The sequence below is a fragment of the Lepus europaeus genome, chromosome 17 (assembly GCF_033115175.1).
Source record: "Lepus europaeus isolate LE1 chromosome 17, mLepTim1.pri, whole genome shotgun sequence".
In the NCBI taxonomy this organism is placed as follows: Eukaryota; Metazoa; Chordata; class Mammalia; order Lagomorpha; family Leporidae; genus Lepus; species Lepus europaeus.
The window spans coordinates 4,605,329-4,623,497 of NC_084843.1; the positions used below are offsets into that span (position 1 = coordinate 4,605,329).

General features: G+C 50.2%; 2 protein-coding genes across 2 annotated transcripts in view; one reads left to right on the forward strand and one right to left on the reverse strand.

The window, feature by feature from the left end:
* Positions 1-18,169, reverse strand: part of DOCK1 (dedicator of cytokinesis 1) — a 491,536-nt gene that overhangs the window by 256,268 nt on the left and 217,099 nt on the right. The gene's annotated exons all lie outside the window — the stretch shown is intronic.
* INSYN2A (inhibitory synaptic factor 2A) overlaps positions 1-18,169 on the forward strand; it is a 55,776-nt gene that overhangs the window by 29,960 nt on the left and 7,647 nt on the right. Inside the window, exon 3 of the mRNA XM_062214264.1 lies at positions 10,168-10,239. Coding sequence (XP_062070248.1) covers positions 10,168-10,239 — 72 coding nt within the window. The remainder of the gene's footprint in view (positions 1-10,167; positions 10,240-18,169) is intronic.

Genomic DNA, 18,169 nt, shown 5'->3' on the forward strand with positions numbered 1-18,169 from the left:
TAAAAACCAAATGCCAGCCTTCGGAAACAAAGCACAAAACCTTCAAGAAGAATAAGCCCTCACCTAAAACTGTTAACTAAGCCGATCTAAAAAGGAAGTACATCAAAAGAAATTATAATAAACAAAAGGTAAAAGCTTCTGTGAATATGTACCATTAAATGAGGGGCAAATGCATACCACTGCTTTCAAACCACAACCTCTGAGTGGTCCTGTGTGTGATCGGACTGGCGGCAGAGGGGAGCAGTAGCCCAGCAGGGAAATCTGCTTTAATGCCATTTACTCACGTTCTGATTTTCATTCCAGTTTGGTAGCCAGTGCCACAAAAATTCATATTCATTAATTTTCAATCAATTACAGCTGAAGCTTTAACTCTCCTCCAGGAAAACATGTTAATCAAGTCGGCCTCGGCTCAGCCCTGAAAAGTTATTTTCCTTATTATTAGCTATGCCCGGTGCCTTCTGGGGCAGGTCACTTGTTTGTATCAGTACTGTCATGGCTTTGCAACTTGTAACTCCCTGACTGCATGAATGTCTAAGAAAAAAAGTAAGCTTTTCCCTGTTTATAATATAATCAGTTTGTATACAAAGTAATAATTCTTACCCTTCCCTGTTTTTACACATTATGATTTTCCTATTGTGAAAAAATGATTATGAAATACTCAAGGAAAAAGAAATCCTGTCTTAACATTAGTGCTCATTCTGATTTCTCTTTGTCCATATCCCCACGGATTTCTCACAGTAAGACTAATGTATCTATGAGTCTTCAAAAAGTTCATGGAAAATGTGTGCTGTGCAAAAACTATGCGTAACTTTTTTTTGCACCACAATGAATGTGGCTTGTAATTCCGCTTTCCCATGAATTCTCTGAGGTCTCCTCACACAGGGATAATACATTCCCTCTTCCTAGGATGCACAGCTCAGCTCTGCATGAAAGGAAGCCAGCAAGGACATGGGGCAGGGGCCCAGGGAGAGGCGAGGGAAACCCAGGAGCAACGTGGGAGGGGCCACAGGGGACTGAGCAGGACAGGAGGCAGGCGCTGGGTCCTGATGCTCCCGCAGGGACTCAGATGCCCTCACACCAGCTGTGAGGCTTTCCCAGGAACCCCCACTGCCATTTGCTTCACTTTAATTCTTTGTAATGAAAACAAGCATTAAAGCTTCTCTGATAGCCAGACCCTTCCAAGAATTATAGTGTCGCTGCTTTGGGGGAGTTGCTAGGCCAATAAAAGTTAACTTGTCAACACTGGAGAGAGCAAGTGAGTTCATTACCAGGCTTCTCTCTGGAAGGGGTTTGCCAGAGCCGTTCTGGGGCTGCAGAAGAGACCTTTCCCAGGCACCGGCGGCGGGGCCAGCTAAGGTGCAAGAGGGGGGGCCTCTGTTTTCCTAACTGGGAGTGGGAGGCAAGATGACCGACCTTTCTTCCACTTGTTTGGGGAAACTTAAAATGGGAAAATGTTAACACTGTTTAGACAGATGTTCCTCATCCAGCTGGGAACATCACAAAACCAACAGTCCTTTTTGCATTTTGGAAGCAAAGAGATGTGCCATCCCACACAGAGGCATCGTCCATCCTCCGTCTGTCTGTCCACTATCCCTTCCCTCATCCATTAACCCATCTTTTACTCAAAAGCTGTTTCTTTGTCATCTACACGTGGGCCCTTAAAGTTGTATAGGGAGTCAGGAAGCAAGCAAAGTCACTAGAGTTTTTGGTAGACTCAGGTGTCACGGAGAAGCCGGAGGCACAGGAAGGGAGACAGGCTGGGCAGGACACAGTCTTTAGAAGAACCAAGTATTTATGTTGCACACCTCGAGTCCTGGTCGGCGGGAGGCCCCGGACTGAGCAAGTCAGCAAAGACATATTCTTTGTCAGTGAGTTGTTCTCAGTCTCCCAGGAGAAAGAAGCCAACTCCAGTGTCCAGAGACCACCAGGGAAGGGCCTGGGAGAGCCAGCAACAAAGCACAGACAGGGCTTTCGCAGGCTGAGCTGCGTCACAGCGACCAGAGACGCTGGGCCAGGAGCGAGGACGCTGGTGTGTGAGCGTCACAAGAGTCCTCAGGAAGGAGTGCTGCTTGTCCAAGTTCTGCACCTCCGCTTCCTTCACACCAGCGATTCCTTCCTCCTGGACAAACAGCCCTTCTGGACTTCAGGTGTCCAGAGGGCAACGTGTGTGCGTCATTCATCCACGCAGCTGGCCCTCAGCGCACACCCATCCTGAATGGGCACTCATGGCCAACTTGCAGCAAAGTTCGTTAAGGTCTGTGATTAGAAGAGTGCGTAGAAATAACCAAGATTATTGAAATGCATGCTGATTTATAAAATAAGACTGATCCTTCTCAGCTCCTGAGCTCAATACAGATGCTGCTCTGGGCAGAAAACATGGGGATGCATTTGCTAGAAGTTTATTTAACTTGCACATTGGACAGCTGCTAGATTTCATTGGAAATAAGATCAAACCACCTCTAACAGATCTACTGAGACAGTTACCGCCTTGGTTTTTTATTGCTTTTACTTCTTCCCTCATTCTATGCATCCACAGCCTTGACCACCATTTCTTATCGGAACAACATGCCAGACATCAGTCACACACACGGAAAAGCTAGGAAGCATACCACGATGACCCAGAATGACAGGTGTCCATGCAAGGAAAACAGGGAGGGGCAGGTGGTCGTTATGAGATGGCCAAGGGCGTGTGAGAGACAGTGGTTAGTGTTGCTCTGCAGAGCTCCGTGGGCACACCAGCCAAGCCGCTGCAGCTCTGCAGAGGGTTCAACCTTGTGGATATCCCCAGAGTAGGGGGACGTGGGGGCGTCTCAGATAGTCTTGCCCAGACTGGGGGTCAATGTGACTGGGTCCTTTACAACACCACGTAGTTTTTCCCACTCTAAACTTCCTTGGAGATCCTGGGCCAGCAGGGATGACACAGCTTCATGGCCTAACGTGGCGAGAGGGCTCCTGGGAAAGGCTCAGGGAGGCACACAGGTCAGCCCCAGTGAAAGCTGGCACCACCTTGCAGTGGCCAATGGGGGAGCTTGGAGTTGGCCGGGAAGATTAAATTCACATTCTTTAAACAACCTTAAGATGGATGTTCCTCCGCTTTAATCAACTGCTCAGATACTTAATAAAGCTGTAGTCGAGTCTCCGTGGATAGATGGGGGAAGTGCACGTTCGCTGTAGTCACTGAGCGGCTAATACGGGAAATCCATGTGATTCCTGTGTATTCCTAGGGAGAAGTCACATCTACTGCAGGGGACTTTAAAACCTAAGAGGACTCACTGGCGACTGCTGACTCTGACTACCGTTAGAGATTTAATTTCTCTCAACAATAGCGATGGTACTATTTTATGCCCCTAACTAATGTCACTTTGAGACTATTAAGTGGAAAAGCCCTGTAAGACGCTGACATAAATGATGGCTTCGTTAGCAAGGAGGGACAGTTGCAGCACAGACCGGGCAAGAATGCAGGAGGGAAGAAACACTGGCACCCAGCGAGAAAGCCGAAAGAACAAGAGAGGTCAAAATTAAGAGAATAAATTCCACAATGGCACACAATTATCACCGAGAGCGGGGCTGCCTTCGTCATTTCTGCAGCAACCACTGTCTCTCGCTGAGGGCCAGCCACAGAGGACTCCGACATGACCTCTGTGTTAATTCAGTGTGACAGTTCCAATACCCTCTGTAACTAGTGTTTTGATGACCTCACTTGGAGGGTCACACGCTGATTTTAGCATTATCCAAATGTCATTCACTCACATGCTAGGAACTCTGAACTTGCTGAGAAATTAACATGCAATTTAAAAGAACAGCAAATTAGCAACTGGGTCACTTGCTCTCCCCTGCTCCGCACAGATCTGGAGGTGGCACCCAGAGCAGGCTGCAGGCTACCACGCTGCAAATGTTGTGAGAAGGCTTTCCTGGAGCCTGCCACCACCCTGTACTTGTCCCATGCTCTCACAGGAAGGAGAGAAGAGAATTTTCCATTGAGACTTTAACACCTCACAGAGGACAAGTGAAAACAGTACATTCAGTTCAATCCAGTGACCGACTGTAGCAATCAGTTAGATACCATGAAATTAACCTTAATCTAGTCAGACCGGCGCTGTGGCAAAGCAGACAAACCTGCCGCCTGCAGTGCTGGCATCCCATATGGGTGCCGGTTCGAGTCCCGGTTGCTCCATGTCTCATCCAGCCATCTGTAATTGCCTGGGAAAGCAGTAGTAGATGGTCTGATTCGTTGGGCCCCTGCATCCATATGGTAGACCTGGAAGAAGCTCCAGGCTCCTGGTTTCAGATCCATCCAGCTGCAGCCATTTACAGAGTGAACCATCGGATGGAAGTCCCCCCCATCCTTTGCCTTTGCTTCTTTGTAACACTAATAAATCTTTAAAAACAAAAACAACTTTCTCTAGTAACCCACTACTGGCATGAAATTAAACTTAATTAGATACCATGGAATTAAATGTATGTAATGTATTACTAGAAGTCACTATTAGATATCAAAAAATTAAAATCAGTTCAGCAATCCACTGCTCCCAATCACTATTAGGTACCACAACACTGGAGTCCATCCTGTAATCCACTGCCCCCAATCACTATTAGGCACCATAAATGTGATTTCCACGGCGAGCAGCTCTTCTCTGAGATGCTTGCAACCTTCTCAGGCTTTGTTTCTGATAATAGCAAAGTGATAGGCACTGTTTCCCCCTTCCCTGACCTTTAAACCAAACAATGAATTTGTTTCTTTCTTTGACTCAGACTGCATAGTCCTGCCCTGCCTCTCGGGCTAGGAGACACTGAGCCACCCGAAGATGTGGCTGGGAAGAAACCCCGCCTGACCTTTCCCTGGCATTTCTCAACACCCTTTTCCACCAACCTGGGCTCTGCTTGCTTAGATCTCCCTGTGCTACCTTCATAGAAAAGTAGGTGCCACCTGGCACGGGGGTCCCCTGTTCTTCATTATCCCCACCTGCCCAAACACAGCCGTAGTGTGGTGCTAAGGCTGAGGCAGGCACCCATCACCCCAACACCCTGCCTTGCTTTGTCATCTCTATGGCTGGGGTAGAGACAGGGCTGCACCAGCTCTGCCATGTACCTGCCTGTTTTGGTATGGTTTTCACTTCTCGCCTAATTCCCTGTTTTGCTGATGACCTGTGAAAGGTGTAACTGAAGACCTGCAATACCCCAAGGTGTCACTGATGTGTTTCAATATTCCCAGTACATACATCGGAGGAGGCAGGAGTGTCTGATAACGACAGCTGCAGAACCAGCTCAAACGACTGTAGCAGCACAAGGTAGCAAGAAACCGGTGAACACCATGCTGAGTTCAACAGGACAAGTCCAGGCCACCACAGAGAAGCAGCCCTGAAGTTCTCTTCAAATGGAAATGCCATCTAGAGTTCCACGCGGAGCTCTGTAAACCATGATCGTTTTACTGTCTTTAAAGTAGAACAAGGCCTTGTGAGGATGGGGAATGACACAGAAGCTGGACTCCACCGAAATTACCTTGCAGACTTACTTATCTGCACCCCTTCTGTTGGAAACGAACGTCAACTCCTTTGCCTCCATGCCCTTTCACAGACTATACGTGGGTCACATCCCTGTCAATTTTAAAGCTCACGTCTAGTCTTCTTTGCTGACCAGAAAGCCCACCCTGACCAAGGGATGTCCAAAGAGCATCAATCCAGGAGATGCGCATGGTCCCTGGGTGGCATCTGTGCTCTGAAGGGATGGGCAGAGAGAGGCGAACAGAACAGAAAACCAAAGAGAAACTTGTTTCTTGACGCTGACCTTGGTGCTGAAGGCTCCCCGCCAGGTTCTGTGCATTGTTAGACTGAGAATACAGACCACTAACTGCCATCAGAGAATAATGACTGAGCCCTGAAAAACCCATATTTGTAATGAACATGTCTATCATTAGCATCCAAAGGTGCCCCATGGAGGAGAGATGTGAGAATGAGAACTTCTCACAGAGTATACTCTCCCTTCCCTCTTTTCCTCTCTGTTGCAATTCTTTGATTATGTTAGTATATGATTCTGGACTTCAATGTAAGAACACAAAGACTGCCTACAATTTGGCCACATTAACATTATCCAGACACACAGAGGGTACCAGGCATCCTATCAGGCATGTGGCTGCAAAGCTATATAAGGTACAGTCTCCTCAAAAAAGGGGAAGGAGGATTAATAAAGAGAGCAATTAACTTGAAGTCATAAAATTGACCATTCATGATCAAAATGTTCTTCCTCTGCAGGTTTTAGATCAATAACCTAAGCTCTCACTTCTCCAGAGTTCTAATTCACATAAGACTGCCAGCTCCAGTGCCATTGGAAAACTATTGGCTGGAGCAGTTCATAAAGTTTTTAGATGGTTCCTCTTTGTGGCAATGGCAATATAGAAAGATAATCATTTAAGTGTTGGTTTTATGACATGTTTCCAAGTTGCAAAGGAAAAAAACAGGGACATTCCGGAAGAGCACACTGCGTCCCTCCTCTGGGGAAAGAGCTCATTGTCTGCCTGGGTCTGGAGCATACATCCATTCTGATGCTGCAACCCAATTATTAATGTGACCATAAAGCGGTCAGTGAAGCCAAACCCTCCAGCTTGAAAGCCCCAAGGACAATTAGATGGATTATCATAGTGATAAGCACAGTGCACTACATAGATATAAGCCCTCTGTTGAGAACAACCTCTTGCTTAATAAAAATTTAGTAGGTATACCATGACTGACATTAGTTAGAGGCCACAGCCTGTGAGTTAACCACATGGCCCAGGTCAGCACATTAAATTGGACCCACAAATGAATGTCTCACTGATGCTTGTGAGTTCCAAACATTTGATTCCCTTCAAAGAAAAACCCAACACCAGTCCTGAGAAACAGACCAAGGATCTGAAGATTCCAAGACTCATGGTAACAGAATCCTGAAGATCCTTCTCACAGGTGGTAAGAAAGGACCTGACCACAAGCCTTTCAATGAGATGAAGTAAGAGTGACCACAGATATGTCTCCATACAAAGTCGACGTAATGCCTCCAGAGACATCACCCCAACCACGGCACCTCCCAGGAGTGACTGAATCTGGCTGGACTGTAAATAAGAGAGAGAGAGAAAGGAAATAGAATGGCGGTGGTGTTATAGGCGTGGGATAAGAGCAAAGGCAAGGAGAAGTGTTTCCGGTGTCATTCCTCAACCGCCTGAAAGAAAAACTGCGGAATCGCTCCCCGTAAGATTCAAAGTCATGGTCACAGAGTCTCATTCTACACACTCTGTCCTCCTCTCCCGGCATGCCTTCCTCCTCCATCCTTCCTAGCCACGCAGACTTGCCAACGGCAGTCCCACTGCGAGACGTCAACGTAGGGTGGTCCCTCTGCGTGCACGCCTCATTGCTGGATCATCAGATGAACCCTGCTTTGTTAGTATCATCCAGGTTGCATTTCAAATGCCACCTCCTGAGGGTTCATCCCCAAACCACCCTGTCGTAAGGCATCCTTCACACCCAGCAAGATCAAAACTGGTCTAACCATACATTGATCCCAAGTAGTTAGGGCTGCCCCTGCCTGTCTCCCTCTTCTTGGCTATGTCTCCTCCATAGCCAGAATCATGCCTGGCACTTAGGAGGCACTTAATAACCATTTGCTTACTGACTGTAATGGGGGAAATGTGGCTTTTTCACAAGGTGATTAGAACAGTCTTTTCAGGAAGGGCTTTAAAAAAGCAATTTCTCGCTGAAGAACTCCCAGGTCCTGGAAGAGAGTCCTCTTGTGAATTTCCTGTGCCGGAAGCCTTTGTCCTGTCATTGCCGGATTCTCTGCAGCTCGCAAGCTGCCAGTTACACATAGTGCAGAACACAAAGTAGGAGCACAGTGACACGGAGCATCTGAAGCCCGGGGTCTGAGAATAATGAGATCCTGGCCTGATGTGTGACTGTATTCTCCTCTGTGAAATGAGCAAAGCATAATTAATTGGAAGACTCAAGGCTCTAACGCCAGCGAGACACTTGGAAACTCTAAGATCCTCGGGGGCGGGGCATTGATGTTGATGAAGCTTGACAGAATTTGTCTTGAGGTCTAGGGCAGGAAGGTCCTACGAGCTTGGAATTCACAGAAAGAGCGCACCCAGATAATGGACAAGCATTACCCCTGATTATATCTGCTGTGAGAGCCTAAGGTTGGGCTGAGACGAGTGCTCACAGAGGACTGGCTACACTCTCTCCTGACTGCGGTCTGGATCGACTGGCACAGCACAGGAATAAAAGGGCACTTCATCTGCACCCCACCCCAACAGCTTGTCAACACGGTCGGTGTGGGGTGTGCCACTGCTAGGAGCCGGGCTCAAACATTGCACTGCTTTCCGAGCACAAATTGACGTGGTCAAAAATGAGCCCCAGGCCCAGCTCAAGCAGAATGCGCTGGATGGACAAGGTGTTGTGAATACCGAAGGTCCAGCGGAACAGAACAGGTTCGTGTCAGGCTGGACGAATGTGGGAACGTCGGGGAACAGCATTCTCAGGGCTTGCGTTCGATAAGGAAGGATTAGGGAGAAAGCCGGCATGTCTCGTGGGGAACAAGCAAGGGTGCAAGGCACAGGCCCCTCCTTCCTCCGCTCTCCTCCCAAGCCAGGAGGGAACCAAAAGGCCAAACTGGGCAACCCAAGGTGCCCCGCGGGGGCCGTGACAACAGAAAATGAAAACACAAATGCAGCCTCCTTAGGACTGCAATGCTGGTTCCAACATAACGCATCACAGGACATGCCTGGAGACATCTAGGGGCACAACAGGCTCACATGCTTACCAAATGCACCACACAGAACCTACAGCTCACACTCAAGTTCACCAAAGCCCCCTGAGGTGAACTTGGCATTGAGGAGACAATGTTTACGCAACACAAAGTACAAAGCAGAAAACAAAAGAGCTATTTTCACTTTGAAATCCATGATGCATGACAACAGAAGCTCACACACTGAAGGTGATAAAAATATTGACTGGTAATGTTGACAGAAGACCTTCTGTGCACACCACGGCTGCAGGGCACGACTCCAGACATGCACCGTGTTTAAAGCCGATTCAGACAGAAGCCTTTCTCTTGCCGCAAAGCCAAAAGATTCTGATGATCCCATTTGTCCCTGGGTATAGAGTAGTATTCAGAATATGCCTGCGTGTTCAAAATCCCTGAGAGGTCAGGGCAGCCAACGTGGGTCAGATCCACTGTGGAACCACCACGCAATTGCATTCAGTTTCTGGGCAAGACTGGGGCAAGAGCTACTCAGGGTAAACCTAGCCTAGTGAAGAAAGCCCCCCTCATCAAAGATTGATGTTCCTACAGCCCCAACAGCATTCTACAAAATACTGCAAGGTTATTTTTTACAGGGAGAGATACTCGACGAGCCCCCTCCAAGTCCATCTGTCCTCACGGGGCTGGGAGAACTCAGCAGAGATGATGCCCCAGGACAGTCCATCCCGAGTCATAAGGACAGGAACAGGCTCTGCACAGGGTCAGCAAGCTTTGCTTGGAAGAGCTTGAGAAGTACATATTCTAGGACGTACAGAGCCAGAGGCAAGGTCCAGGATACCATATGGGTTATTTACATAAAAAGCTTCCTGGTTTTTATTGTCTAAAGTAAGAACTTTATTTGCAGACATTGAAATGTGAATTTTAGATACTTTCCTTGTGTCACAAATGTTAGTATTATTACAATGATTTTTAAAAAGCATTTAAAAATACAAAACCCATTCTTGGCTTGCTAGACAAAACCAGACATGAGACAGGCTGTGGCTCGCCAGGCCCGATTTCAGGAGGCAGTAGGTAGAAGGACAAAGACAAGTCATCAAGTCGGAATCTATGGTTGGTTTCCCCTCAAAATTCCTTTGAAACACATAAATATAAAGCTGCACCAAAGCATCCCAAATTCCCCATGCTTATAACAAAACCAGATTATGTACGTGAGCCGGTAGCTTACACTCAAACTCTAAATTTAATTTAAATGCTATCTTGGCTGCAGACATTGCCTCCTGTGTCCAACAGAGCCAGAGACAGGAGCAAACGGGGAAACGCGCATCCATCACTTTCCATGACCATAACGAGCTTGGCATGGGGAAGGCGTCTGACCTGAGGCACCTGCTCTGTCAGCCGGCGACCCAGCCATGGCTGTAACGCTCTCCTGTTCTTATCTTGTAGGCTTTCCTATCGGACGGGGCAGGACACAGCTAACTGTGACACGTGCAGAAACAGTGCCTGCATTATCTATAGGTATGTCTACCTTCTCCTCTTCCCACGTCTTTATTTTGAGTGACAAATGATGTTTACACACGAATGCAAGAACCACCTGGGGCCTTGCTGGGGTGACCCCATCTGACAGAAAGCGAAGGGCATTCCTTGGCCATCATTCTGAGCCACTTCTAGCTACAGCGTAGCCCCCAGGCCTATCATCAGGGGAGGAGGGTGACCCATTTATCTCACAAATGCATCTCAGTGACTTCAGGAACGGGTATCAGTTTGACGGCCTGCTCTCTTGGAAGCGACAGCCGTGAGTAGTACATATTAGTAAAACATGGTACTGCATGTTCTGGAAAGGTACATATCAAAGGCTTGAAACCACACCATATGTGCCAGGAATACAGCCTGGCCCGTGCAAAGAGCAGGCTGCACACACCCATGTGCCACGTCTTTGCCAGGACCTGAGGGTTGGTTGTGGCACTCCCCTCCCATGGGGCAGGCCCACCCTCTAGCACCTGCACATCGGAACTTCCTGTTTGGGAGTTTGTCTCCATCATTGACTCCAACTAGAGTGCAGTGGAGATGGAGGCCAGGGAAAGCTGTTAGGGCAGCAGTAATTCAGGCTGTTCAGGCACGGTGAAAATCTTGAGAGGGGGTTGCTCTCTCTGTGGCTTTCCTTTGGAAATGTGATTTATTTTCAAAAACAAAATATGAGAGCAAGGAGAGAGGATCTGATTTCATTCTTTTTTTTTAAATAAAACATACAACTGAAAAATAATTTTAGTGATCTACCAAATTAGAAAAAAGTATAACTGAGTTGTTAGGTAACCTAAAAAATGCATAATGGAACCTCCCCTCTCGCAAAGCCCCTCATCGGCCGCAGAGTTACCTCTGCATTAGGAAGATAGACATGGGGTGAGCAGAGAAGTCTGGGGCCGCACACTGTGGTTACTTGGGTTCCTCCACTGGGTGGAGGCCTGGATCTGGCCCTGCCGGTCTCCTGTGCATGTACAGGGCCAGGTGCTTACAAGTGGGGTGGGGGTGGGGGGTCACCTGGGGACCCGGTCTGGGAGCAGAAGCAGCAGCAATGCCACCGTAGCACATCCTGTGCAGCCAAGGTTCTCGACCAAGGGTAATTTTGCCTGCAAAGTCTGGGGGAGACACGCCCAGGGGTCCCAGCCAGGGAGTCCCTGCGGCATCTGGAGAAAGAAGTCAGCGATGCTGCTGGCATCTTCACAGCCCTCAGCCCCGGCCCCCGCAAAACCAAAACAAGCTGCGAAGACCTCCCGGCAGCAGGCAGGGAGCCGGGACCCTGCGGCAGCCCTGGCGTGGCGTGGGGACCGCTCGCTGCTCTTGGCTGGGAGCTGCTTCTTCAAGAGCTCTTCCAAGGTCCCGAAGCAATGACAGCCGCTCTTCAGAGCCGTTTGCTTAGGGGATCTTTGCATGATGTGTGTTGTAGAAGAGAATTCTGAACCCACAGTGAAGGGATTAATTCTGACCTCAAAGAACCCTTCAGTAGCATCAGCCAATCAGTAAGACAGGACGGCCGCGTATTCCTGGGCACATCCTCAGGTTTAGCTTCTGTTCCTCTGGGAGCTGAACCTCTTCTGGTCCGTTAACGCAACAAGACAGAAGTGGGCAGAGGCTTCCAGAGAAGGTTCCGAGAATGAGCGTGTTCAGCCCAGACTTATTTAACATTTTGTGGGTGACTGAGAAAAGAATTTATCAGGACACTGTCCAATGTAACTGAAATAATTTATATAAATTTCACTCTAAATCCAGGAGTGACTTACATAAAAAGTAATGTTGAAAGTGATTTAACAAGTCTGGAAGGACAGGGATTCGTCTTGTGATGACTTAGCCTGGAGTGGTTACTTTATTGACTGGGCTCAGCTAACACTGCTCAAATGCTAATACATCAGCTACTGGCCGATTTTCCTAAAGAACTGTGAATGTCCGAGCACCCCAGCAGTCTGCCCACGTGCAGGAAGACTTAGCCGGTGGGAGAACCGTGGCACTGTGCTCACCCCGGCTGTCCCATGTAACCGGGGGATGCTGGTCTTTTCAGAGAGGCCCTCCTCGGTTGTCAGGTGCACCTCAGGGTCTGCTCACTTGGGGGCTTGCGTCTTGAGCACCTGCATGGACAGGAGACCCACTGCAACCTCACAAGCCCACCCGTGAGCCCTGGCTCAGTGAGGAAGCATGTGGGAGAGATGATGCTCGAGAGGCTGTGAGGTTTGGGATCCCTCTTGTGGGGAAGTATTTTACACCCACTCTTTTCAGAATGCTAACCACAACAAAAATACTCCCACGCCTCCCAAGCTTCTGTTGCAACAGAAGTTACTCTGCCCAGAACATTCTGCAGAGTAACATTTCAGCTGGACTCCTGCTGACCCATGACAGCTGCATTTCATTGAGTCTTCCAACCAGTATTCAAATAAAAACCTCACTATCCTACCAAGGTGAACATACACAGCTCATAAATCTGTTTTCCAAATGTCTTAATTCTGCACATTAGGCAAGATTCAGTGTGACTCCACAGTAGCTACGATGTTGCTCAAGGGTTTCCTGGAGTCTGTAGGAGAGCAGACACAGGAGTGAAAGCTCACGTCTGAGCAGTGGACTGGAAACTCGCTCCCTGCGGAAATCACAAAAATGATATGTACCGAACATAAACATATCTTAGCCTGAATCGTATCCATTGAAACCTGGTATGTATGTGATTTAAAGTCAAGCCAATCTGCTGGGATGGGGCGCAGATATTTTTCTTAGTGCCCCCAGTAGAATCCCAAATGATCAGCTGTGAACCTCCACTTCTTCCCTTGCAATGGAATCTGATCTCAGAATTGCCCCGAGTTGCCCTCCCTTTTGCACACTCAGCGTTTGCCAGCAGCCTATGGAAGCGTCTAGTTCCATCTCTCACCTCCCTGGTTTACGCCACATCCAAATCACTCAGCCATCTCAGGAGGGAGCACGGATGGCATACAAGTCCAGAGGCAGACGCAGCGCCTCAGCTGCATGCGGCTCCAGAAGCCTGGTCCTCAGGGGCCCTGCGTGGACGCCACTTGCGTATCTAGGAAGGAAAGGGGCACAGGTGCCTCTAGCCCATCAGCAAAGGGGGCTTCTAGAATACAGACCACAAAGACCCACACACTGGGACACACAGGCACTGGAATGGCTCTCGGAAGACGTGGCTGTGCTCCGCCCTGGTGGCCGAGAGTTGCTGGTACAGCCAGGGCAGGAGAGCTCCCCGGGGGTCACCAAAACGAAAAGGGAAGGAGCAGCAAGTGGGGACTGAGGCCGGCATCTCCCAGCTTCCGCTCGGCCCCACGGTTCAGCCCTCGGATGTCACCGGCCTCTTCAGCACAGAGGATTCCTAGGTAGAGAAGCACTGAGAACCCAGTGAGGTCTTGGCCAGCAGGAGTCACCTGACCAGGGTGCACATGGCACCCTACGGCATCTCAGAAGTGCAGATCCCAGGTGAGCCAGGCCGAGCTGCTGGATTTCAAAGGCTCTGCTGACTCTGGTCTATTTCTCTTCTTCACCCCGGACCCTTGTAAACAAGTCCTCATTCTCCTTCAACCCCTGCACGTGGGTCTGTAGAGAGACAACGCTGGCATTAGGGGACAGCTGAGCCCAAGGTCAGAGTCCTGTGGTTGGACGAAAGCCTGACCCTGGTGCCAGGCTCCTGGGGAGCAGGACCTGCATTCTAGCAACCAGGAAATTTGCCGTGCCGTGAGTCCTCAGTACCACCATCTCCACCACCTTTCCCAGGCTCCCTGAAGGATGCCTGGAGTACACTGGGGTTAAGTTAACAGTGTTTCAAAATAAGCAATCTTACCAGGCACATGGTTGTGCTTGTCCCAGAAGCTGGAGCACAGGAGGGGTCAGGACAGCTGCCAGGGCCCAGTGCTGCAATTTGTTACACTTGCTCTCTGGCGGGCACAGAGCCCTGGAGGTCAATGAATCTGACCCCGCCTGTCTTGCATTTAAACATTGCTTTCCACATACAAGCCAATTACCCTCTGGGAGCAGCCTAAGAATCCCCTGTGTTTCCTGCAGTGTTTGGCCCCGGGAGATGAAAAGCGTGCCATGTTCAAAACCCAGCCGCCTGCAGCCCCATCAGCATGGCCTGTAAAATATGTGCACCTTTGCCATGAGCGGCGACACATATTTCTCTGTAAAAAATAATTCTGTCATGGAAATATACAGGACTTGGAAAAAACATCAAAAGGACAAAAGGTCTTGAAGCAATTTCAGGAAAACGGCAGCCCGTACCATCGCGAAGGGCTGGAGACATCAGAGCCCAGGCAGCTGGTGGAGACGTCAGCCGACAGAGCCAGGTGCTCAGAGCCCAGGCCCCCGGGGGTACGGGAAGCCCTCTCTCTGGGCAGGACTGGATCAGGAAGGTCTCTCAGCTCTGAGATCCCCTGAGCCAGGCATTTTAAGTTCTGAAAGGCGTGGATCTGAGAGCCTCGACAGAGGGCATCCACGGAGGCAAACTGGGCAAGTCACGAGACATTGCTCGATGTACACAGAGCTGAAGTAAGACTTCGTTAGCAGAGAACTGGCTGCTTTGCTTGCCAGTTCACTGAAAAATAAGGACCCAATTCTTGATAACTGGAAGTTTCGAGATGGTTGACAGAATCATATCTTTTCCCCCAAGATGCCATCCCCACGATTGCGTTCGGGGCCAACTGCGAGAGTCTCATTAAAGACCATCTCAGCAGGAAAAAGATTAAGCGAGAATCAGGGTCCAGCTTTCTTTAATAAAACTCTTCTGGCTTGCCATCCATACTCCCTGTCAAATACACTGTAATTACTGCAGGGACTGTTTTCGGCATAAATTACTAATAGAATCTGTGCTCCTAAGCAGGTGAAAGCTTTGTCTCCAGTCTGTCCTAGTGGCCCCTTTGTCAGACGCATCTGATGAGTCACCCACAGATGATTCACCTGGTGCTCAGGTCGCATTTGGGAAAGGAACAAAGGAACACAGCGCAGGCGCGCCCCTCCTTTCCTGAAAGGGTTAATTAGTGATGTAAGATGGCAACAGAAGGGCCAGAATCCTAATTGGTACATTTTTATGAAAAGAGCAGGAGCCAACTCCAATTCAAAGGCTTCTGGGGTTGGAGGCAAGATATAACAGATAATAACAACACAGATTAATTAGAGTTCCACTCTCAGAGCCTGAGATGTTGCGCAGTGCTAGAATCCCTACCATTATTCACGAGGCCGGAATGACCAGCTCTTCCAGGAGGGCACTGTGCCCGCCCGTTTCTTACCTGTTGTGCCAAGGCCTCTGCACACCTGGCCTCGAGGAACACGGTGATCAGGCAGTGGAACAGAGGGGCTTGGGATCTCCAGGGGCAGCATGGCAAGGGTCTGCCTGTCACGGGGGCGGGGGGTGGGGACTCATGGAACGCGGCCGTGTCTTTGTCTTTGCCATTTGATCTGGCCCAGGATGGCCAGGTGTAGGTGGGGTTTCTAACAACGGTCTCACCAAAGGCCAAGCCCTTCTCCGTTTAGTCTTCCGTGCATTGGCTGAACAAGCACTTTCCAAGGTACTCCAAGGAGGCAGGTTCTGCACCCGGCCCTGGGAGGCGGGGAGGAGGCTGACTCGGACGGAAGACCCCTGCACCCTTTGTCACAAGACCCTGCAGGGAGGGGACAAAGCCATGAGGACAGGGTGCCTCTGAACGGAAGGTGTGCACCCCAGAGGCAAGGCTGCTGACGCAGCTGAGAGGCGCCATGGAAGCCATGACGCTTTATCAGCAGTTGCGGCCATCAGGGAGGGACTGACGTGCTCTCTGGAGCTGCAGAGCTAGGGATGACCAGGAGGGAGGAGGAGGAGAAAGAGCCAAAGCAGCAGGAGAATGCAGATGGGATGCCCACGGCACAGCAGCACTGTCTTGGCAGTGCTGGGGCAGGTTCCGGCACGTGGCAATCTCGGGCTGCATCTCCCCTAGGAAGCTCCTCAATTTTGCAAGTTCTCTTCCCAGAATGACTGGGCACAGAAGTCACGAGCTGCACGCGCTGTGAGCATCCATGGTAATGTACTGCATCACCAATAAGAGTAGGAAACAACACCAGGTGGCAAAGACTTCCAGATACAAACGTGCATGGAAAACTCAGGGATTCCGAGTGCACGGCTACAAGGGAGCTGGGTAGGGCAGTGCTCCATCCAGGCGGGGGACAGAGCCGAAAGCCCCAAGAAGGCTCACTGCTAAGAGAGCTAATTGCATCTGCATGGAGAGACAGAGCTCAGGCAGAATGCAGGCTTTGCAGCCTTCGTCGTTAGGCGATGACCCTTCCTGGAAGGCCCCTCCAAGCCTGCTTCTGCTAGTACCACATGTGCAGAGCACGCTGCTGAACAGCACGAGCCTATGCAGAGGAAGGTAGCCTTCCGTCTCCGAGGGAGCTCTGCTCTCCGCGTGTACACAGAGGGCCAGAGCGGGACGGAGCTGACAACCCCGGACAATACTTCACACAGTTATTCCGGCGTAAGGAGCTCCATTTTTTAATAAAGTAAATTGAAACTCAGCATGAAAGAATAATTTTGAGAGACTTCAAAATTCTCCTTGAAAATTCCCAAAGCTAATAATCCAAATTTGTTTCTATTCTATTCAGATTCTAAAAAATATATTGTTCCATGTCCCCCAATGTGTAAGGCATAGGTTTTAGTTGCTCAGTAACACCTTTGTTCTCTTGGGTAGATGCTGTGAGACTGAGATCTGGTTACTCATCTTACCACATTGTTTCTAGAACAATCAGTCAAGGTGCACTCTGCTCAGGAAGGCTAATGACAGCCATACGCCTCACCGGGGGCCTTGCCGAAGTTCAAAGTGAAAGGTCAAAGTATTGCCGGTTTCATGGGAAAATACAAGCAATGCACCTTTCGATGAATATGGAGACTGTTTTTGGGGCTACGTACAGAATTCAGTCCTTGCCACAAGGCCTGGAATTGGTCCCTTGAAAGCCCACAGGGGATTCCCCTGGTGACGAGAGACCACACAGGTTGGGGGGTGCAGCCAGCAGGACCTTCCCTGTACTCAGTCATCCTGGAAGGACCCCTCCGTCTCTCAGAGATGCCCCCCTGGAGGCACTCGGGGAGCTGGGGTGCAGACAGCCACTGGGGACAGCACCGGGCATACACAGGCAGCCGGGGGTCTGCTGTGAGGGATGAGAACTATCATCGCCCAGAGCAGCAGTGGGCTCTCCCGGGGAGGGCAGGGAGAGTCTCAGGGCTTCTAGAAAGTGGAGTTCCAGGCTGACCGCTCAGCAGTTTTGCACCCTGAGCTCCAGTACCAACACCATGGGAAGTCACCGGCCTCCCTGGACAGAAGAGTGTCCATCCTCAAGATGAGAAAGGCAGGCAGGCGCGGGGACAGGCAGGGCTATGGCCAACCCAACTTGGGCCGGCTGATCTGTAGTCCACCATGGCACAGAGGGACTCACCACTCGGCTGTGGACAGAAGCGCAGGCCTGAGTTTTCTGTGTCCCTGTGGTCCCACCATACACTCTGCTCCGAGACAGGAAGCCATTCTGTGCTGAGGCCAAGGCGCGCCAGGCGCAGCCAGGCTGTGCTCACCCATTGCAATGCCACCTCGCTGCAGAGCGCCACGGCCGAGGCTTGCCAGCAGGGCGGCCTACGATACGCTCGGTGCTCACGTGACAGCCTGGTTGGCCAGCAGGTCCCTTTCCTCCTGGAGGGATCACTGTGCGCACGTGGAACCCGCTCCAGGCGTTCTATGGGGCAATTTTACAGGAGGCCAAAGTGAGGCTCCCTGATCCCCGTGTATCTGACCTGCCCTTGCACTGAGGCACACAGTCGGGGCCTGGGTACCCCAGGGAGAGAGCTGTGGGCTAGACGGACACAGAGGACACAGCTGTAGTGGAGGAAGCACTCCAGCGGCCGGGAAAGACCCACGAGCCGTTCTGAAAGAGCGCTGACGACCACGGCTGT